Source organism: Bubalus bubalis, chromosome 22 (genome assembly GCF_019923935.1).
Source record: "Bubalus bubalis isolate 160015118507 breed Murrah chromosome 22, NDDB_SH_1, whole genome shotgun sequence".
NCBI lineage: Eukaryota > Metazoa > Chordata > Mammalia > Artiodactyla > Bovidae > Bubalus > Bubalus bubalis.
In genome coordinates, this window is record NC_059178.1 from 1,690,364 (window position 1) to 1,713,546 (window position 23,183).

General features: G+C 45.0%; 1 protein-coding gene across 8 annotated transcripts in view; it reads left to right on the plus strand.

Moving 5' to 3' along the window:
• The window catches only part of PIGN (phosphatidylinositol glycan anchor biosynthesis class N), a 107,907-nt gene that overhangs the window by 75,385 nt on the left and 9,339 nt on the right, over nt 1-23,183 (plus strand). For 7 of the 8 annotated variants that reach the window (XM_006064556.4, XM_006064555.4, XM_044934585.2 and 4 more), the window contains 3 exons: nt 856-929; nt 6,265-6,307; nt 8,628-8,680. In XM_006064556.4, the coding sequence (XP_006064618.1) occupies nt 856-929; nt 6,265-6,307; nt 8,628-8,680 (170 nt within the window). Of the gene's footprint in view, nt 1-855; nt 930-6,264; nt 6,308-8,627; nt 8,681-9,697; nt 9,726-23,183 lie in introns of those variants that run through there. The other variant, XM_045164037.1, reaches the window with a different exon arrangement.

The following is a 23,183-nucleotide window of genomic DNA, read 5'->3' on the forward strand; positions in this document are numbered from 1 at the left end:
TCCAGCTTAATTCAGTAAGCTTTACTGGCTGAATGTATTTGGTCACTTTTATTGACTGATGTGGCTGGAAGTGAAAGTCCTCTTAGAACTCTATTTCACTCATGTAGTCTTCACTTGAACAGGAATCTTATGCAGCTGCAAACACCATTTCTTTTCCATATCTTCTCCCTCCCCTCTTTGTTTCACTTGAACAGGAATCTTATGCAGTTGTGAGCATCATCTCTTTTCAGTATCTTCTCCCTCCCCTCTTTGTTTAAGCATCATGTGTGTGTATTTTTAACTGGTCATTGGAAAACAGTATCTCAAAATATTAATGGTGTTATTTCTGGCTTATAGGATTTTTTTCCAACCAATATAAATTTTATTATACCTTTCTCCATTTTTTTTTTACAGAGTATGAATTTTATAATCAGGAATAAATTAGTATTGAAATAAAACCACAGAAAGCAACGGTTAGGCAGTTAGATCATGGTAACAGAGTTGCAGTGACAGATAACCAGATGAGCTCAAGACTCTGTGAGTCAGGTCTCAGGCTTCATAATTAACTTGATTTGGGCCTGTGTGCCTTTCACACCCTCTTGGGATCATTTGAACATAGTCGTTAATTATTATAATGAGTTCAGTAGAACAAAAAGTTGGACTAGGCTTTATTTGAAATATTTGTTATTATCTTTTTGCTACCTATGCTGTTGATGTGGATTTCTAAATCCATTTGATCACTATTCTACATGTCATTGGTATCTTGATTTTATTTCAGCATTTGCTTTCCACTAATACAGATAAATTTTGAGAAATTGAAGTATTTCTTCAAATGCTACAGGCACCCAGGGCATCATTTGTTTTTCTTTCAAACAGATTTTAATCCCCTTTGTTCTTGTGATGTGTGCTTTTGAAGCTGTTCAGGTAACTACGCAATTATCTTCAAAAAGGTAAGATGAATGCTTTGAATTTGTTCATTTTTAGGAAACGAAAGTAAACATTTGATGGTGTTTTCTGTGATTGCTATTAAGATAGTGTAACATAGATTGTTTATTATAAAAATGAGGGAAAAAATGGTCCGCCCTTTTAGCCAGAATTGTGTAGTCATTAGAGGAAATAGTTGATTAGAGCCTATAACATAAAAATATGCTTTTTCAACTATAAAATATTATTAGAATGCCCCCAGCTAGAGAGGAACCCCCCCTAGAAAACTATAAAATATAAATGTCAAATTCTTGTAGTTGGTGACTTGTTCATTGTAGATATAGCTGTGCCTGCAACTCCAGGTGATATCATCCTGTTTTCTTTTGGATTCTCTCATAAATGTGTATTAGATACATGTGTTACAACATTATGTCATTTTATATCCGTTGAAATTAGCTTCTAGATGTCCCTAATTTATGTGGTTTCTCAGTCTTGATTACTACACTTTTGACAAATGGAATAGGAAGTATTGTTTCTGAGTTTCTAGGAATTCGTGGAACAATCAATGTGTTAAGTAATCAAAGACTGGAAGAGAAGCTGTCAACCCAACTGTTTGCTCTTCTGCAGCAATGAAATTGTTTCATCTGCACAGGACTGATCAGCCTTTCTGAAAGACACTTGAGATAAATATGTAGTTTCCTAGCAGTTTTATTATTCTTTAATCAAACTGGAATATTCAATACTGAAGGAAATAATGAATATTAGAATAAATTTGCATGTTTTTCTTGATGAATTTAGGCTAGAACTGAGTATAGCATATTATTATGTGTATGCCATAATAATTTTTTTAAAAAAGGTTTTCTTCCATGGTTTAAAAATAGTAGAAATCTTATTTCTAGTCTAATTTAGTATATTTTTGCAGGATTTTTACTTGAATTTAACATTAAAAGCACTTATACCTTGTCAATACCACATAGAAAATAGTGACTTATATGCAATTAAAGGAAAAAAAAAACTAGTAAAGTGACAGACATGTGCTTTCCTGCATCTCTGTTAGTGAACGCAATTTTTTAAGAAGGACTTTTAATTAAAGTCTAAATAAGAAGAGCTTGTGGAGAAGGAAATGGCAACCTACTCCAGTACTCTTGCCTGGAAAATCCCATGGACGGAGGAGCCTGGTAGGCTATAGTCCCTGGGGTCACTAAGAGTCAGACACAACTGAGTGACTTCACTGTCACTTTCTTTCAAGAAGTGCTCAGCACATGTGGGACAAGAAATAGAAGACTCATCAAAGTGTGTGTGTATGTGTGTGTGTGTGTGTGTGTAGTAATTTTAACTTGAGACTCGGTTCAGTTCAGTCACTCAATCATGTCTGACTCTTTGCAACCCCATGAACTGCAGCATGCCAGGCCTCCTTGTCCATCACCAACTCCTGGAGTTTACCCAAACTCATGTCCGTTGAGTCAGTGATGCCATCCAACCATCTCATCCTCTGCCATCCCCTTCTCCTCCTGCCTTCAATCTTTCCCAGCATCAGGGTCTTTTCAAATGACTCAGCTCTTCGCATCAGGTGGACAAAGTACTGGAGTTTCAGCTTCAGCATCATTCCTTCCAATGAACACCCAGGACTCCTTCAGGATGGACTGGTGGATCTTCTTGCTGTCCAGGGGACTCTCAAGAGTCTTCTCCAACACCACAGTTCAAAAGCATCAATTCTTTGGCGCTCAGCCTTCTTCACAGTCCAACTCTCACATCCATACATGACCACTGGAAAAACCATAGCCTTGACTAGACGGACCTTTGTTGACAAAGTAACATCTCTGCTTTTCAATATGCTGTCTAGGTTGGTCATAACTTTCAATCCAAGGAGTAAGCGTCTTAATTTCATGGCTGCAGTCACCATCTGCAGTGATTTTGGAGCCCCCAAAAATAAAGTCTGACACTGTTTCCACTGTTTCCCCATCTATTTCCCATGAAGTGATGGGACCGGATGCCATGATCTTCATTTTCTGAATGTTGAGTTTTAAGCCAAGTTTTTCACTCTCCTCTTTCACTTTCATCAAGAGGCTCTTTAGTTCTTCTTCCCTTTCTGCCATAAGGGTGGTGTCATATGCATTTCTGAGGTTATTGATATTTCTCCCAGCCATCTTGATTCCAGCTTGTGCTTCCTCCAGCCCAGCGTTTCTCATGATGTACTCTGCATATAAGTTAAATAAGCAGGGTGACAATATACAGCCTTGACATACTCCTTTTCCTATTTGGAACCAGTCTGTTGTTCGATGCCCAGTTCTAAGTGTTGCTTCCTGACCTGCATGTAGGTTTCTCAAGAGGCAGGTCAAGTGGTCTGGTATTTCCATCTCTTTCAGAATTTTCCACAGTTTATTGTGATCCACACAGTCAAAGGCTTTGGCATAGTCAATAAAGCAGAAGTAAATGTTTTTCTGGAACTCTCTGGCTTTTTCGATGATCCAACAGATGTTAACAATTTGATCTCTGGTTCCTCTGCCTTTCCTAAAACCAGCTTGAACATCTGGAAGTTCATGGTTCACATATTGCTGAAGCCTGGCTTGGAGAATTGTGAACATTACTTTACTAGCGTGTGAGATGAGTGCAATTGTGCAGTAGTTTGAACATACTTTGGCATTGACTTTCTTTGGGATTGGAATGAAAACTGACCTTTTCCAGTCCTGTGGCCACTGCTGCGTTTTCCAAATTTGCTGGCATCTTGAGTGCAGCACTTTCACAGCATCATCTTTCAGGATTTGAAATAGCTCAACTCGTATTCCATCACCTCCACTAGCTTTGTTCGTAGTGATGCTTTCTAAGGCCCATTTGACTTCACATTCTAGGATGTCTGGCTCTAGGTGAGTGATCACACCATCGTGATTATCTGGGTCATGAAGATCTATTTTGTACAGTTCTTCTGTGTATTCTTGCCACCTCTTCTTAATATCTTCTGCTTCTGTTAGGTCTCTACCATTTCTGTCCTTTATTGAGCCCATCTTTGCATGAAATGTTCCCTTGGTATCTGTCATTTTCTTGAAGAGATCTGTAATCTTTCCCATTCTGTTGTTTTCCTCTATTTCTTTGCATTGATCGCTGAGGAAGGCTTTCTTATCTCTCCTTGCTTTGGAACTTCTTTGGAACTCTGCATTCAGATGTTTATATCTTTCCTTTTCTCCTTTGCTTTTTGCTTCTCTTCTTTTCACAGGTATTTGTAAGGCCTCCCCAGACAGCCATTCTGCTTTTTTGCATGTCTTTTTTTTTTTTTTTTAGATGGTATTGCTCCCTGTCTCCTGTACAATGTCACGAACCTCCATCCATAATTCTTCAGGCACTCTGTGTATCAGATCTAATCCCTTAAATCTATTTAGTACAGCGAAAAACTAAATACACAGTTTTAGTATTTAAGTGTTTAATACAACTAAATTCAAAGGGAGAGAACTGAGGCAAAGAAGGCAAAGTGTGACTTTGTAAATGTCTTCTCTTTGACCTTTAAACCCTTATAAGTCACTGACATTTCCCCGGAATGCTATACCGACCCACTCAATTTGCGCACGTTGAACTCAGCAAGTCCCTTTGCTCCTGGTGAGCTCGGGCTGCTCCTCCTGTTTCTTATCTGAGCCACTGCAGACGCCCAAGCCCGCCCAGCGCTCAGTGGTACTTCCACTTGCTGCATGTCGCCAGTGCCATCTTGCTGTCCTCGTTTCAGTCACCGCCACAGCCCACTCTTATCATTCATCTTCAGTGGCCCCTAGCTGACCTCCCTGCTTGTACTCCTGTCCTCCGAGAATTGTTATCTACGCAACGGATAGTGCAGCCTTTAGATCTTCCAGGGGCTTCTTGTCCCAGCGAGGACCAGTTCTGCAGCCCTGACTGTGGCCCTGTGGTCCGCCCTGCACCCCTCGTCCTTGTTTCCCACAGCCCTTTGCGCGCACTCCGCTTCCGGCTGCGCGCTCGCTGTTCCCTGGGCGCCGTGCACGGTTCTGTCGCACGCCTTTTGTAGGTCCGCGCTCGGCCCGCACGCCCTTTGTAGGTCCACGCTAGGTCTGCCTGTAGTGCTCTTGCTCATTTGGTTTCGTGGTCCGCTCCGCTCATCCACGTCTCTGCTTAAATGTCTCCTCCTCGTAGATATTCGTCCAGTCAATCCACTTTTCTTCTTAACATTTAACACCACCTGACCTTGTATTGTTATTGCAAACATTCTATTTATTATTTGTCTCCCTGAGTTAGATGGTAAGCTCTGGTCATCTGATGTATTACCAGCAATAAGCACAGTGACTGGCATGCCATAGAAACTGAAAACTTATCTGCTGAATTAGTGGTAGAAGTTACTAGCATAAGATAAAACTGGAAATGGCTGCTACCGCGCATTGTGACATTTCTTTTAGACACAAGGCTGACTTAAGGTCTTCAACCTTCCGATTCCCTAGAGCACTGAAAAAATGTGGCCCAGGAAAAATTAAACTTGGTAGAAAGAACACCAAATAACACTGTAAAAAGGTAAAACCACCCAAGTAAAATCTGTAACACAGGGATCATAAGGGATCCTTGTAATGATGGAAACACTTGGTGTGTTGCCGCAGCGCTGGCAGTGTCCGGGCTGTGATATTGTCCTGCAGCTTTGAAAGACTCACCAGTAGGCAAACCGGGCAGAGAGTGCAACAGCTCAGTTCAGTTCAGTCGCTCAGTCGTGTCCAGTTCTTTGCGACCCCATGAACGGCAGCATGCCAGGCCTCCCTGTCCATCACCAGCTCCCAGAGTCCACCCAAACCCATGTCCATCGAGTCGGTGATGCCATCCAACCATCTCATCCTCTGTCATCCTCTTCTCCTCCCCCCTTCAATCTTTCCCAGCATCAGGGTCTTTTCAAATGAGTCAGCCCTTCTCATCATGTGGCCAAAGTACTGGAGTTTTAGCTTCAACATCAGTCCTTCCAATGAACACCCAGGACTGATCTCCTTTAGGATGGACTGGTTGGATCTCCTTGCAGTCCAAGGGACTCTCAAGAATCTTGGAGAAGAAGAGGGTACATGGGCTCCCTCTATATCATTTCTGCAATTACATGTATATCTGTACTTATCTTATATAAAAAGCTTAATAAAAAAAATCATAATTCATGTCCCTTTCATATACTTAAAATAAATATTCAAAATGTTAAGTAACATTTTTGAAGTCCAGCCCATCACTGTGGGACAGGAGTCCATGATAATGTGAAAAGAGCTTTTGTCAAATGTATTTTCAGAAGCAGAAATACTAATACCAGAATGTTAGGTCATTTGATTATTCTAATTTTGATATTAATATGCTTTTAAAATGTGCCCGCTGTGTTACATGTATCTTTTATTTATTTTTTTCCAGTCTTTTCCTCATGGTTGTCAACATATCAGACATCATGGCTTTGGTAAGACATTACTGGATATTCAATATAAATAAGACTGAGAAGCTAAACAACAAGTTAATTTAATCAAATGGAATGTGAGTGCGTGTCTGTACATGAACTTCTTAGATACTGAGTTATAAGTGCTGGTATAAGTTACACATGAATTACTTTCTTTTTATTATTATTTTTTTGACTTTCAATGCAGTACAAATGCTCTTCTTAGGGTGTCAAAAATCATCTAACTTGATTTATCAGAACCTGTATCTTATACATGGTCTTCTATGGTGCGTTGTATTAACTTCCATAGGAAGGTAACATAAAGAGCTGGCTTTAGAGTCAGGTGATACATCATTTTCCTACTTGAAATGTTGATTTTTAATGTTTTAGTCAGATTGAAAAAGAAAGGAAAAAAGAGTGGGGTGAAGGAAGGGAAATAGGAAAGAGGATAATATTATCAAGACCACAGCTCTAATAACGAGTTCTAGAGAGGGACAGGTAGCTGGGCCTCTTATATGTAGTGTATGAACAGATAGACCCTGTTTTACACCTACAAGTCCAGGAGGTTCCCCTCACTACCCTCAGGTCTGATCATTCACTGAATGGACTCAGAGCATTCACTGAAGACTGTTAATATTCACAAGTGTGACTTGTTACAGGGAGAAGCGTTAGTTGCTCAGTCGTGTCCGACTCTTTGCAACCCCATGGACTGTAGCCCACCAAGCTCCCCTGTCCATGGGAATTCTTCAGGCAAGAGTACTGGAGTGGGTAGTCATTCTCTTCTCCAGGGGATCTTCCCGACCCGGGGATCGAACCTGGGTCTTCTGCGCTGCAGGCAGATTCTTTACCATCTGAGCCAGCAGGGAAGGCCGTTACAGTGGAAGGAGCAGATGCAGATGAGCAAAGGGGAGGTGTGCTGAGGGCAGAGTCCAGCAGGGTCCCGTGGTGGAGCGCTGGCCGCCCGCCCCGTGGAGCGGGGACAGCTGGGCTCCCCCACATTGACAGCGACCGCGCTAGGCAGAGCCGCGGACGGCCGGACTTTTTACTGGGGCTCAGTCACATTCCCACGGCGGTCTTTAATCTCCAGCCGTTTTGGAGGTGGAGCTGATAACACACGACCCAGAGCCCTGAACATAAATGACCGGATAAGACCGTCCAGTGGCTGAGGTCCCTGAGGCAAAAGGCTCCTGTCAGGCAGGACCTGCTGACGCCCCGTAGTCGCTGACGGCCATGGCCGCCCTCTCTGTAGAGAAGGGTCCCTCTTCGCTAGTCACTTTTGTGTGCTGGAGGTGACGAGGCTGTTAGGACAGCTTCCCAAATCAGAGTCCTCGTCACTTGGCTCAGAGGAGAGCACTTTTATGCTGTATTGAACTGGCTGTATTCCTGACATGGACCTCACATAACGTCAGGACGATTGGGCTTTCAGGTGTGCTCACAGAGTGGCAGAAAGGCAGAGACATGTTAACAGAAGGGAATTTAAATGCTGTGGTTAATTTTGTGTGAAGAATCAGACTACTGAGCTTAGCTTGGAGAGCCGCGTGCGAGCGAACTGCTGCTCGTGCCCAGCGCCATGCCTCTCCCCTGCCCTTGTTTCTTGGACTCAGCCTGGCCGTGGGCTCCTGACGCTCATAGTTACCCCCTCTGTCAGATCACGCTCCTCTGCTGACCTCCCCAGCCTCCCCTTCACCTCTTACTTGTCGCTTAGACGTTTAGAGTTCTTGTTGGGACAGCCTTCCCTGGCACCCTAGTTGGAGTCTGCCCCCTTCCTCTGAGCTCCTGTCCTCGCCTGTACTTCTAGTGCCAACACTCATCTCACACACACTCACACCCAGCACACACACACACTCACACCCAGCACACACACACACTCACACCCAGCACACACACACACGCACACCCAGCACACACACACACTCACACCCAGCACACACACCTGACCGTTGACTGAATCCGTCACTAGATTATAAAGCTCCTAAAGGAGTTTATCTTCAGGATAAACGTTGTTGGGAAGCATCTGTTGATGATTAGACAATATGGCTTCTGTTCACTGATCCTTGGTATCATTTAGTTATTTTATTAACATTGGCTGGGTTTTCTTTCTAGTTATTCACAGATGTCACTTTTGTGTTTATGTGATTAAATGGAGATGCTGTTTCTGGCTTTTAGGCTATTGCTCATTTTAGTCCAAGCAAAAATTTCAATAAAAGGCGAATTCTTACTGATTCTAGTCAGATAGCGGTTCTCAGGGAAATCTGAAAGACACAGTCCTAAAGCGACGTTGTTTTTAGCCTGACTCTGTGTAGCCTTTGTGTTTAATGGGCCTGTATCTTGTTTTGTTTTACAGCATTTTTTCTTCCTGATCAAAGATTATGGCAGCTGGCTTGATATTGGAACAAGGTATAGTATACATTCACTGTGTATAGTATAGAATATCTATATATGGTGTAGAATTCTTAAGACTGTAGTTAAAAAAAGAAGTAACTTGTATCGCAATCTCTCAAGAAGTAACTTGATTCTTGAAGCAAGCAAGCGTCGCAAGCAGCAGTGACTTTTGGCCTTTAGAGGTGAGACCCGTCCCTCCAGTTCTTGCGTCGGCACGTTACCAGCTGTTCTCCTGGGACGCTGTGAGGGCAGGCGGGGTCTGAGAGGAACACAGGGCAGCAGGCAGGTGCGAGGAGAGCTGCTGGAATCTGGGCTTTCAGGGGGGCTCACTCCGGTGTCTGCATTCTCCTCATCTCTCAGTCTGTCTGGATGACAGTGAACGCTTCAGGTTGCAGTGTGAATTTTCTGCTGCAGTTTACATTTCAGATGGTCATCATGTGCCTCCTGGAATCTTCAGTGTGGAGACATTTTAACACGGGATCCCTGTAACATCATTACTTCAAGTATAATCTGAACAAAAAGTCAGTCTCCTCCTTATTGTGATTTGAACATCAAGGATGGCCACAGTCTGTTAAATTTCTTTTCTTTGAGGGGAAGAAAGTGAGGTTGATTCTTTTACCGGTCTGTTTTCAAATGCAGTCAGAGATAGAATACATTTCTATAGGTGAATTTTATTTCTTTAGTCAGTACTTATTCAGCCAGGGATTGTGCGGCTTGGACGAGCCCCCGGCTCCCGGTCCTCCCCTCGGTCCCCTCCTCTGAGGCCACTCGGTGTGTCCGCCCTGGTGTCTGCGGACCGTCTGCCTCCCTCTGCAGTCAGCCGCTGGGAGTCTCTCCTTCCCGGTGCGCCCGGCACATAGAGGGTGCTTCTCCGTAGGCCGTTCGTTTGGTCTCATGAGCCTCTTAAGCCTGCAGCTTAGGGAAGTCCGAATGTGTCCTCCTCACCACCCTCTGACCCCAGACTGGCCAGGCAGGTAGTGGTCAGAGCAGGTCTTTAACCCAGACCTCCTGGGGTTGATCTGTTTCTCCCAGGCTTCAGCTGTGAGCCTGTCAGCAGCTGACTTGACGTGTCTAATCTTCTGTCTCTTGGAGTCGTTTCGAGTGAAGTGACCCATGTAGCGCGTTCAGCACAGTGCCTGGCGTCAAGCTCACTCCAGTAAGTGGAAGCTACTGGTACTGACATCACCCCGCAGTTCTGTTTCTTTATCTTTCAGACTGTTTCTTGTGTTGACACACCTCTCCTTACTCGCTTCATAATTTAAGTTTAGATACAGATCAGAGTTTTGTTTGGAAAATATCCTGACGAAAGGTAACATTTTGACACGTGAGACTTTATATCTTATTTTTAATTGTAGCCAGGTATACATAATACTGGAGAGGGAAAAGGCAGCCCACTCCAGTATTCTTGCCTGGGAATTCCCATGGACGGAGGAGCCTGGTGGGCTACAGCCCATGGGGTCGCAAAGAGTCGGACACGACTGAGCGGCAACAGGCACATCCGTAGTATAAACTTGACCACCTTAGCCCTTGTTGAGCGCAGGCTCCAGTAGCACTAAGTGCATCGCGCTGCTACCCGGCCGTCATTAACGTCCCCCTCCACAGCTGTTTCCTCCTGCAAACAACTCACTTCTTCACCTCCACCAGCCCTGGCAGCCATCCCCTTGTTTTTTGGTGGGAGGGACCTATATTGGTTTTGGCCCTTAGGAAGTGCCAAAGAAGGAAGAGGACGTACTTCTCACCTGAAGACTGCTGCTGCTGCTGCTGCTGCTAAGTCGCTTCAGTCGTGTCTTGACTCTGTGCAACCCCAGAGACAGCAGCCCACCAGGCTCCCCCATCCCTGGGATTCTCCAGGCAAGAACACTGGAGTGGGTTGCCATTTCCTTCTCCAATGCATGAAAGTGAAAAGTGAAAGTGAAGTCGCTCAGTCGTGTCCGACTCCTAGCAACCCCATGGACTGCAGCCCACCAGGCTCCTCCGTCCATGGGATTTTCCAGGCAAGAGTACTGCAGTGGGGTGCCATTGCCTTCTCCTCACGTGAAGACAGGCATTATTAACTTCTTCACAGCATCATGAATTTATGTTATACAAACTAAAGATCTGGTTTTCTCTGATTAGCTTGAGGTTTATCTTTACATGGCAGGTTTTTTTCTTCAAAGTACACATTTCACTGTTGTTATCAGTAATAACAAGCATAAAACACAAAGCATTTTTAAATATCCATGGTCTCAATTCAACCAGGCAGCACCAGTGAATTGCTGGGGATGAGAAGCACATTCTGGAGCTCTTGGGGAGCTTAAGGGTGGAAGCAACCAGGTGAGAGCAGAGCTGTGGGATCCAAAGAACATTCAGAAAAGAAGATCACCGAGATGTTACAGAGAGAGCAAGTAGGGAAAGACGTGAAGACATGTGTCGGGCTAAACAGCAGTCATTGATGAGCTTGGCCAGGGACGGTTCAGGGCTAAGATTTAATACTTGATATCTGTACTGAATCAAATTCATTGATGTCTGGGTGAGGACTGCAAGCCAAAGATAATCATTTTTCTCCTCTCTACCAACTCTTCAATGAAATAACAAACCCAGCCAAAATCAAAGAGAATAGAAAAACGATCATCAGCAAATGCAAGTTCAACAGATTTCTGGAAGATGGATAATCTGAGAGAGGAAGCAGCAGCCCAGAGCCTCTTAGCAGTCCTGCCAAAGGCCGGGCACTCTGACAGCTCAGACAGTCAGACGGTGACGGGGCGCATAGGAATGAGGAGGGGGGCCGGGGGTGACCTGACCATCTCTGTGTCCAGTGATGGAGCTGGCAGTGTCCCCACACCTCTCCTTCCCCCATCCCCATGCAGAAAAGATTTCACTCCCGGGGAAAGCCTGAGGACAGCTGTAAAGAGACAGAGGCGACCGCTATGTCCAGGTGCTTCTCACTCCTAGGAAATCTGTCTCCACTCGAGCGTTTGTAGCTCCCGTTGCCCCCGGCCCAAAGGGCAGAGAGAGGCCCCTCTCCTGCTCATCCCAAAACATGACCTAGCAATTTTTATTACACACCCACAACTTACTGGCAACTGCCCTATTTGGGAGGTAGACTTAGAGAAAAACAGACTTCCTTAAAAACCTAAATAAACGCGCCCTCTAACTGATACTTGGAATTGTACAGCAGTTCTGTCCCGAGCCGTCTACCCAAGAGAAGGAAAAATAGGTCCACAGAAAGGCTTGTATGGGAATTTTCATAGTAGCTTTGTGGCTCAGATGGTAAAGAATCTGCCTGCAATGCAGGAGACCCTAGTTTGATCCCTGGGTCAGGAAGATCCCCTAGAGAAGGGAATGGCAACCAACTCCAGTATTATTGCCTGGAGAATTCCATGGACAGAGAAGCTTGGTGGGCCACATAGTTCATGGGGTTGTAAAGAGTCGGACATGACTGAGTGACTAACACTTTCTTTATTAATAATCAAAATCTGGAAACCACCCAGATATTTATCAGCACTTGAATGGTAAACAAATTATGCTATATGCATAAAATAGAAAACTTCTTATTAATAAAAAGAAATGAATGACTGATGAACTCAACTACATGGATGAATTTCAGATATTTTATAATGAGTGAAAGAAACCTGGTACATTAAGAGTACATATTGTAGTATTCCATTTATGTAAAATTCTAGGACAGACGGAATTAGTCTACAGTCAGAGAAAGCCGATCAGTGGCTGTCTGGGCCTGGGAATTATGGTGAGCATGACTGTGAATGCGTGTGTGGGAACCTTGGAGTGATGGAAGTGTTCCGTGTCTTGAGCGTGCTGACGGGTACATGGGTGAATCATTTGTCAGTATGCATTTAACTGGATACTTAAAATGGTTTCATTTTCTTGTATATAAATTATACCTCGAAGTTGATTCATAAGGAAAAACAGAACTAAAATAATTGCCTAAAATTGACATGAGTAGGGTATGGTATAAGTCAACCAAATCCTCCCTCTCTCCTAGCAGGAACTTAATAAGTGATGTTTTAAATTGATGCATCAATAGAGCAACATTAAGATACTAATTCATGCCATGGAGGCAACCCCCAGCAGGTCTAAAACAGGAGGAGGTTAGAGTAGTTGCTTGGGAGGTGAGCAGGAGGAACAAGGCTGTCGCTGTTCAGTTGAGTCTTTCTCCATTATTTTGCTGTTTTAGTACTGCATGTATGACTCATAAAAATGAAGGGAAAAGGCATAAGTGGAATGGGAGGTCAGGAGGTAGTTCTCAGTCTCGACCACTCTCTTAAGCTTGCTTGGAAAGGGGAGGAGAAGGAGGGCAGTAACCACCTGGGAAAACCCAACCTCCTTTTGAGACTTTGTTACCGTTTCGTTTCACTCATGAGCCCTGTGAGGGATGATATCCTAGTTGGAAGGCATGAACCTCCCTAGATCTGATTGAAAGTACAAGTGTTAGTCTCTCAGTCACATCTGATTCTCTGAGACCCCATGGACTCAAAGCCCCAGGCTCCTCTCTCCATGGGATTTCCCAGGGAGGAACGCTGGTGTGGGTAGCCACTCCTTCTCCAGGGGATCGTCCCGACCCAGGGACTGAACCCAAGTCTCTGGCATTGCAGGCGGGTTCTTTACCACCTGAGCCCCCAGGGAAGCCTCTGTCTAAGTTGGAGCCCAGCACGCAGGCCCAAATAGAACAAGCTCGTTCCCAGAGCAGGGTAGTGACCCGTCCGCACAAGTCAGAACCAGGCTGCGTGTTGCAGCAGAATCACACCAGCCATTGGGTATTCGAGCTGTGGGCTCAGAGACAGACAGGCAGCTAGCTCAGAGGGCAGGGGTCCGTCTGTGCTCTGGAAATTGCAGAGCGAGACGGAGGCTCACACTTGGGTGGGAGGCCCAGGACGCTGGGCACAGGCTCCCCCGTCTTGGCTCTGTCGACGCTGGTATCACCACCGTGTTTACAGGACCCTCGGGTGTGTTGGTTCACGTGATCTTTATCTCGGCACTGTGACGTAGACATTGTTTTCCACAGCAAGATATGCTCACTGCCTCATTTTACCCCGAGGACCTTGTGGCCCTGAGAGCCTGCGACTCGCTGGTGTCATGGAGCCTGGGAGGAGTTGAACAGGTCAGGCAGCAGCTCTTGGGTCTCACAGCTGTGTATCCCCACTGTCCTTCACTGCGTCTCCCTGGAGAGAATTGCCCCAAGTCCTTGTTTTGTAATTCTGATAACCTATTTGGAAAAGTGGCTTTGTGTCTAATCCTATATTTGTGATTGTTGCAAACTTTTGAATAATATAAATTTAGGATCTACAGGAGAAAGAGATACTGATTAGAAGGGAGTGAGCCAAGAGTTAGGGCGTCTTCAGCCAGAAAAGAACTGTTTGGGGCCAGGAGCCTTTGTTAAAGGTACAGAGCAGAGTCATTTCCTCGAAGAGAAAACGCTGAGACACAGGGAGTGAGGCAGGAGGTGGCTTTCTGCTAGGAGAGGCTGTCGCGGGGCAGACAGGGTGCCAACGGGTGCCACATACCCTGGCACACACTGCCAACCACACGGCTGGCACAGTGGCTTCTTGTTTATGTCAGAAGAGACAGCAGATAGTCTCGCATCCCTGTTTGAGAGAAAAACCTTCTACAGAGAGAAGGCTCTCTTTCTCGGGGAGTTGAAAGAGTTAAAGACATGCCACAGTATCGTGGTGACCCTGAAATTCTGAGGCTTTGCGTATGCTCTAGAAGGACTTCTGCTGGGGCTACAGAGTCAAGAGCAAATTCAGGAACGTCGTGATGAAGCAAGATGCCCCCAGGCAAGGCCCCGACAGGAAGCCTCCTGAGCTGTGCCGCCTTTGCCGACCTTGGTTGCCTTGTACTCAGTATTCCTCCTGAGATTTCTTTTCAGCATTGGATCCCAGAATTCAGGACCTTTTCCCCCTTTACCCACTGACTTAGTCTTCCCTGCTTTCATTCGACGAGTACTTACTGAGCAAGGACTCTGCGCCTGTCTGTCCAATTACAGGCGTCCCAGCCTCCTGCTCACACCCGTCTCCTGGCAGTCCCTCGTGGACCCCATTCCTTTCAACACTGTTGTTCCCGTCTCCTTTCTGTCACCCGCAGTCTTTCATCTAAGACTTAATTGGCAGAATGTTCCCCTCAACACACACCCCTCAAATTACCTTTCTTTTCTTCCTCTCTAATAATATACTGTTTCATCAAAAAAAAAAAAAAAAAAAAAGAAGGAAGGAAGAAAAGGTGAGGGCTGTTGAGGAGGCAGGAAAGAAGGGAGGGAGGGAAAGAGAGAGGGGAAGGAAAAGAAGCCTCTTTTGAGCATCTTGTTTTCCATCTCCTGGCATCAGCCTCAGCCCTTAATCCACTCTGGAAGTCCTGTATTCTTTGTCCCAGAACTACTTTTTCTCTTTCCCAGACTTTCATGTTGCTTATTTAAAGATAGTCACCATTTTTCTCTGGAAAATTCTAGAGTGTCTTTCTTTAGAAATGTTCAGTACAGCTTGTTTAAGGAATTTGATGCAATCATGTTTATCTCTCCTCCCTTCTGGGGTCCCTGAAACTTTCCAGAAACCATTTAGAGGATTGCATTGTTTTGTCATAGAAAAAAACTTGTACCCAAACCTAGGGGAAAGCCAGATTAAATTAATTAGCAAATGAGGAAAGTGAAGGATTACTGATTATTGAGAAAGGTATTAAATTGATATAATGTGTATATTAGTAGCTCAATCATGTCTGACTCTTTGCAAGCCCCATGGGCTGTAGCCCTCCAGGCTCCTCTTTCCATGGGATTCTCCAGGCAAGAATATTGGAGTGGGTTGCCGTTCGCTTCTCCAGGGGATCTTCCTGACCCAGGGATTGAGCCCAGGTCTCCTGCACTGGCAGGCAGATTTCCTACCACTGAGTGTTTAAATGTCACTTACTGCACACTGTGTATTCAGAGTTGTACATGTTATTTCATTACTTTCATGGCAATGATATGAGGAAAGTATAATTATTTCTGTCTTACAGAGGAGGAAACTAGCTCTGAAAGGCTTTAGCAATAACGTGGCATACCGAGGTTCCATTTTTTTGTATGTGTATACATTTAATATACAGATCATTTCTTGAGAAGAAATTATGTAGTGAGCACTCTCACCATCCATAAAGCATTCCCGGATGTTATCAAGGACCCAAGATAAACAGCATTGCCTCTTCCAGACTTGGTGATGCCCCACCCTAGAGACAGATGACTCTGCATCGGAGTGTTTTGTAGCAAATTCAGGCACTGAGTGCGAGATTCTAACGTGTAACTTATAACGGATATTCCAGCCCTGGAAGCATCTGGCCCCTGCTGTCAGGTTGTAAGACAAAATAACTGTGGTACGAGGCAGCGTGTGGTTAAGGGCTTGGTGAGTACAGAGCAGAGGCCGCTTCACTTCCAGCTTCAGTGACCGAGAACACGCTGTGCAAGGTCGGCATACGGGCTGAGCCCTGAGTGAAGAGTACAATTTCAGTTGGGAACTTAGAGGTTGGGGAAGAGTATTTTTGGCAGATAGAATGGATATGGGCAAAGCAGAGAGATAAAAAAGCCCAATGCCCTCATATCTGGAGTGTGATAATTAGAATTTCAGAAACCATTGGTTTTGGATAAAGAAATTTCTAGCAAATAGCTTTTGGGAACCTTAATTTGGAGAACTTTGAATACAGAACTACAGTGTACATTCTGTTGGCAAATAAGTGAGGAGCCGTGTACTTTGCTTCTGCTGGAGCTGTGATATTTTAGATGTTACTTACACAAGTGAATCATTGCCTAAGCGTTAGGAATCTTGACTGCCTCTTTGATGCAAGTGCATTCCATGTAGTGAACAGTGACATGGAATGAGTGTCTGGAGACGAGGCACTGACCACACCCGCGCCACCGGGGCGATGACAGCCTTGTCCCCGGGGCTTCCTGGTGTCATGCCCCTAACATTCAGGCTTCAATTCACTTTGACCCTCTGAAGTTCTTCTGTGCTCCCAGGCACAGTTTTTTCCAGCTCCCTCTAAGGTCAGTCTTCCCAGGCTGCCGTGATGCTGCAGGGCCCCTCACCACGTCAGAGTACTTTGCAAAAATCCACTGTCAGCTTCTACTATCCTTTCCCTTGATAATTATAAAATTTGCCTTGAAAAAAATTATAGTAATATATATATATAACATAAAAATCCCACCTTAATCATTTTAAAGTGTACAGTTCAGCTCAGTACAGTTGCTCAGTTGTGTCCGACTCTTTGCAATCCCATGGACTGCAGCACTCCAGGCCTCCCTGTCCATCACCAACTCCTGGAATTTACTCAAACTCATGTCCATTGAGTCGGTGATGCTATCCAACCATCTCCTCCTCTGTCGTACCCTTCTCCTCCTGCCTTCAATCTTTCCCAGCATCAGGGTCTTTTCCAATGACTCAGTTCTTCGCATCAGGTGGCCAAAGTATTGGAGTTTCAACTTCAGCATCAGTCCTTCCAGTGAATATTCAGGACTGATCTCCTTTAGGATGGACTGGTTGGATCTCCTTGCAGTCCAAGAGACACTCTAGAATCTTCTCCAACATCACAGTGCAAAAGCATCAATTCTTCAGCGCTCAGCTTTCTTTATGGCCCAACTCTCACATCCATACATGACTACTGGAAAAACCATAGCTTTGACTAGATGGACCTTTGTTGGCAAGTAATGTTTCTGCTTTTTAATATGCTGTCTAGGTTAGTCGTAACTTTTTTTCCAAGGAGCAATCTTCTTTTAATTGCATGGCTGCAATCACCATCTGCAGTGATTTTGGAGCCCAAAAAGATAGTCTGTCACTGTTTCCACTGTTTCCCCATTTGCCATGAAGTGATGGGACCGGATGCCATGATCTTAGTTTTCTCAATGTTGAGCTTTAAGCCAACTTTTTCACTCTCCTCTTTCACTTTCATCAGGAGGCTCTTTAGTTCTTCTTCCCTTTCTGCCATAAGGGTGGTGTCATCTGCATATCTGCTGCTGCTGCTAAGTCACTTCAGTCGTGTCCGACTCTGTGCAACTCCATAGATGGCAGCCCACCAGGCCCCACCGTCCCTGGGATTCTCCAGGCAAGAATACTGGAGTGGGTTGCTATTTCCTTCTCCAGTGCATGCAGGCATGCACGCTGAGTCGCTTTAGTCATGTCTGACTCTATGTGACCCTATGGACAGCAGCCCACCAGGTTTCTCTGTCCATAGGATTCTCTAGGCAAGAATACTGGAGTGCGTTGCCATTGCCTTCCACATATCTGAGGTTATTGATATTTCTCCTGGCATTCTTGATTCCAGCTTGTGCTTCATCCAGCCCAGCGTTTTTCATGAGGTACTCTGCATATAAGTTAAATAGGAAGGCTGACAATTTACAGCCTTGATGTACTCCCTTCCTGATATGGAGCCAGTCTGTTGTTCTATGTCCAGTTTTAACTGTTGCTTCCTGACCTGCATACAGATTTCTCATGAGGCGAGTCAGGTGGTCTGGTATTCCCATCTTTTGAAGAATTTTCCACAGTTTGTTGTGATCTGCACAGTCAAAGGCTTTGGCATAGTCAATAAAGCAGAAGTAAATGTTTTTCTGGAACTCTCTGGCTTTTTCAGTGATCCAAAGGATGTTGGCAATTTGACCTCTGGTTCCTCTGCCTTTTCTAAAACCAGCTTGAACATCTGGAAGTTCACAGTTCACATACTATTGAAGCCTAACCTGGAGAATTTTGAGCGTTACTTTGCTAGCATGTGAGATGAGTGCAATTGTGCGGCAGTTTGAGCATTCTTTGGCATTGCCTTTCTTTGGAATTGGGATGAAATGTGACCTTTTCCAGTCCTGTGGCCACTACTGAGTTTTCCAAATTTGCTGGCATATTGAGTGCAGCACTTTCAAAGTCATCTTTTAGGATTTGAAATAGTTCAACTGGAACTCTTATCACCTCCACTAGCTTTATTTGTAGTAATGCCTCCTAAGACCCACTTGACTGCATTCCAGGATATCTGGCTCTAGGTGAGTGATCATACCATCATGATTATCTGGGTCATGAAGATCTTTTTTGTACAGTTCTTCTGTGTATTCTTGCCACCTCTTCTTAATATCTTCTGCTTCTGTTAGGTCCCTACCATTTCTGTCCTTTATTGTGCTCATCTTTGCATGAAATATTCCCTTGATATCTCTAATTTTCTTGAAGAGATCTGTATTCTTTCCCATTCTATTGTTTTCCTCTATTTGTTTGCATTGATCACAGAGGAACACTTTCTTATCTCTCCTTGCTATTCTTTGGGACTCTGCATTCAAATGGGTATATCTTTCCTTTTCTCCTTTGCCTTTTGCTTCTCTTCTATTCACAGCTATTTGTAAGACCTCCTCAGGCAACCATTTTGCCTTGCATTTCCTTTTCTTGGGAATGGTCTTGATCCCTGCCTCCTGTACAATGTCACGAACCTCCGACCATAGTTCCTCATGCACTCTGTCTATTAGATCTAGTCCCTTGAATCTCACTTCCATTATATAATTGTAAGGGATTTGATTTAGGTCATATCTGAATGGTCTAGTGGTTTTCCCTACTTTCTTCAATTTACGTCTGAATTTGGCAAATAAGGAGTTCATAATCTGAGCCACAGTCAGCTCCTGGTCTTGTTTTTGCTGACTGTATAGAGCTTCTCCATCTTTGGCTGCAAAGAATATAGTCAATTTGATTTCGGTGTTGACCATCTGGTGATGTCCATGTGTAGAGTCTTCTCTTGTGTTGTTGGAAGAGGGTGTTTGCTATGACCAGTGTGCTCTCTTGGCAAAACTCTGTTAGCCTTTGCTCTGCTTCATTCTGTACTCCGAGGCCAAATTTGCCTGTTACTCCAGGTATTTCTTGACTTCCTACTTTTGCATTCCAGTCCCCTATAATGAAAAGGACATCTTTTTGGGGTGTTAGTTCTAGAAGATCTTGTAGGTCTTCATAGGACTATTCAACTTCAGCTTCTTCAGCGTTACTGGTTAGGGCATAGACTTGGATTACTGTGATAACTGAATGGTTTGCCTTGGAAACAAACAGAGATCATTCTGTCGTTTTTGAGATTGCATCCAAGTACTGCATTTTGGACTCTTGTTGACCATGATGGCTACTCCATTTCTTCTAAGGGATTCCTGCCCAACAGTAGTAGATATAATGGTCATCTGAGGTAAATTCACCCATTCCATTCCATCTTAGTTCACTGAGTCCTAAAATGTCTATGTTCCCTCTAGCCATCTCCTGTTTGACCACTTCCAATTTGCCTTGATTCATGGACCTGACATTCCAGGTTCCTATGCAATATTGCTCTTTACAGCATTGGACCCTGCTTCCATCACCAGTCACATCCACAACTGGCTGTTGTTTTTGCTTTGGCTCCATCCCTTCATTCTTTCTGGAGTTATTTCTCCACTGATCTCTAGTAGCATATTGGACACCTACTGACCTGAGGAGTTCATCTTTCAGTGTCCTATCTTTTTGCCTTTTCATAGTGTTCATGGGGTTCTCAAGGCAAGAATACTGAAGTGGTTTGCCATTCCCTTCTCCAGTGGACCACATTTTGTCTGTATTCTCCACCATGACCCATCTGTCTTGGGTGGCCCTACACAGCATGGCTCATAGATTCATTGAGTTAGACAAGGCTGTGGTGCATGTGATCAGATTGGCTGGTTTTCTGTGATTGTGGTTTTCAGTCTGTCTGCACTCTGATACAGAAGGATAAGAGGCTTATGGAAGCTTCCTGATGGGAGAGACTGACTAAGGGGGAAACTGGGTTTTGCTCTGATGGGGGGGCCATGCTCAGTAAATTTTTAATCCAATTTTCTGTTGATGGGTGGGGCTGTGTTCCCTCCCTTATATTTGACCTGGGGCCAAACTTTGGTGAATGTAATGAAGATCATGGCAACCTCCTTCTAAAGATCCCATGTAGGCACCGCTACACTCAGTGCCCCCGACCCTGCAGCAGGCCACCGCCAACCCACGCCTCTACCAGAGACTCATGGACGCTCATGGGCAAGTCTGGGTCAGTCTGTTGTGGGGTCACTGCTCCTTTCTCCTGGGTTCTGGTGCACAAGGTTCTGTTGTGCCCTCCAAGAGTCTGTTTCCCAGTCCTCTGCAAGTTCTGGCAGCTCTATGATGGGTTAATGGCGACGTCCTCCAAGAGGGCTTATGCCATGCCCAGGTCTGCTGCACCCAGAGCCCCTGCCCCTGCAGGAGTCCACTGCCAACCCGGACCTCTGCAGGAGACGCTCACACACAGTTCTGTCTCAGTCTCTGTGGGGTCCCTGGGTCCTGGTGCGCACAAGGTTTGTTTGAGCCCTCTGAGCGTCTCTGGTGGGAATGGGTTTGATTCTAAACACAGTTTCACCCCCCCTTCTGTCTTGCCGCACCTTCTCCTCCGCCCTTGGACGTGGGGCATCTCTCACCCCCGCTTCTGTCTTGCCGTGCCTTCTCCTCCGCCTTTGGACGTGGGGCATCTCTCACCCCCGCTTCTGTCTTGCCGTGCCTTCTCCTCCGCCCTTGGACGTGGGGCATCTCTCACTCCCGCTTCTGTCTTGCCGCACCTTCTCCTCCGCCCTTGGACGTGGGGCATCTCTCACCCCCGCTTCTGTCTTGCCGCACCTTCTCCTCCGCCCTTGGACGTGGGGCATCTCTCACCCCCGCTTCTGTCTTGCCGTGCCTTCTCCTCCGCCCTTGGACGTGGGGCATCTCTCACCCCCGCTTCTGTCTTGCCGTGCCTTCTCCTCCGCCTTTGGACGTGGGGCATCTCTCACCCCCGCTTCTGTCTTGCCGCGCCTTCTCCTCCGCCCTTGGATGTGGGGCATCTCTCACTCCCGCTTCTGTCTTGCCGCACCTTCTCCTCCGCCCTTGGACGTGGGGCATCTCTCACCCCCGCTTCTGTCTTGCCGTGCCTTCTCCTCCGCCTTTGGACGTGGGGCATCTCTCACCCCCGCTTCTGTCTTGCCGCGCCTTCTCCTCCGCCCTTGGATGTGGGGCATCTCTCACTCCCGCTTCTGTCTTGCCGCACCTTCTCCTCCGCCCTTGGACGTGGGGCATCTCTCACTCCCGCTTCTGTCTTGCCGCACCTTCTCCTCCGCCCTTGGACGTGGGGCATCTCTTCATAGCCGCTGCAGCGCCTACTGTCTTGCTGGGGCTTATAGTGTACAGTTCAGTTTTATTAAGTGATTTCACATTGTTGTACAGCTGATCTCCAGAACTTTCTCATCTTGCATAACTGAAACTCTGTACCAATATCTCCCCATTTTTCCTTCCCCTCAGCCCCTGGAATCCACTGTCTAGTATCTATCTCTCTGAATTTGGCTACTCTAGGTACCTCATGTAAGTGAAATCACACAATATTTGTCCTTCCGTAACTGGCTAATTTCACTTAGCATAAGGTCCTCAAGCTTCATCCATATTGGGGCATAGATCAGAATTCCCTTCCTTTTGAAGGCTGAATAATATTCCATTGAATGTATATATCACATGCTGTCTGTCCATTCATCCATCCGTGGGCACTTAGGTTGTGCCACCTTTGGCCACTGTGCACAAGGTTGCTACAAGATGGGTGTTCATTTTATCCATTCAAGTCTCTGTTTTCAGTTCTTTGAGATACATGCCCAGAAATGAGACCGCTAGATCATATGGTGGTTACACTGTTACTATTTTGAGAAGCTGCTGTCGTGATTTCATAGCAATTGTACCAGTTTATTGCTATTGATAGTGCAGAAGATTCACCAACTCTTCTCTTCTTTCTTTGATAGTAGCCACCCTGATGGATGTGAAGTGTATCTTATTGTTTTGATTTGCTTTTCCCTCATTATTACTGATGTTGAGCATTTTTCATGTGCTTGTTGGCGATTTGTATGTCTTTTTTTTTTTAAGGAAATGTCTGGTCAAGTCCTTTGCCCGTTTTTAAATAGGGTTATTTTTGTTGTTGAGGGGTGGAGTTCTTTATGTATGTTAGACTTTAACCTCTTATCAGATAAGATGATTTGCAGATATTTTCTGCCATTCTGTAAGCTGCTTTTTGACTTTGTTGATTATGTCCTTTGCACAGAAGTTTTAAATTTTGATGTAGTCTAGTTTAATCTATCTTTATTTTTGTTACCTATGCTTGCTTGGTTTTAAAACAGGCTTTGAGCCATTACAAAACTCAAATTTAATATCTAGCGTGATGTTCTTCTTGGCATGTGTGTGGTACCTCTGGGCCTATTCCTTGTATTCCTTTACACAACCATCATGGGAATAAAGTGTTCATCAGAGCACAAAATAATAGCAAAAAAGAGACTGCAGAGGCATAAAACACACAGTGAGCATCATTCAAACCAAGGGAACCAGAATGGGGCCTTAGCACTCCTAGCCGGTGATGCACCAACAGCCCCTCACTGCAGCACTAACCATGAGAAAAGGATGTTAACTCCATGTGCCAGCCCTATACTTCACTTATGATAAATATGAAAATAATACATAGTTAATTGATGCTATATAGGGTAAAAACTATGCTTTAGAAATATTTTGTAGTAATAGTATTTTCTAAAGGCAGC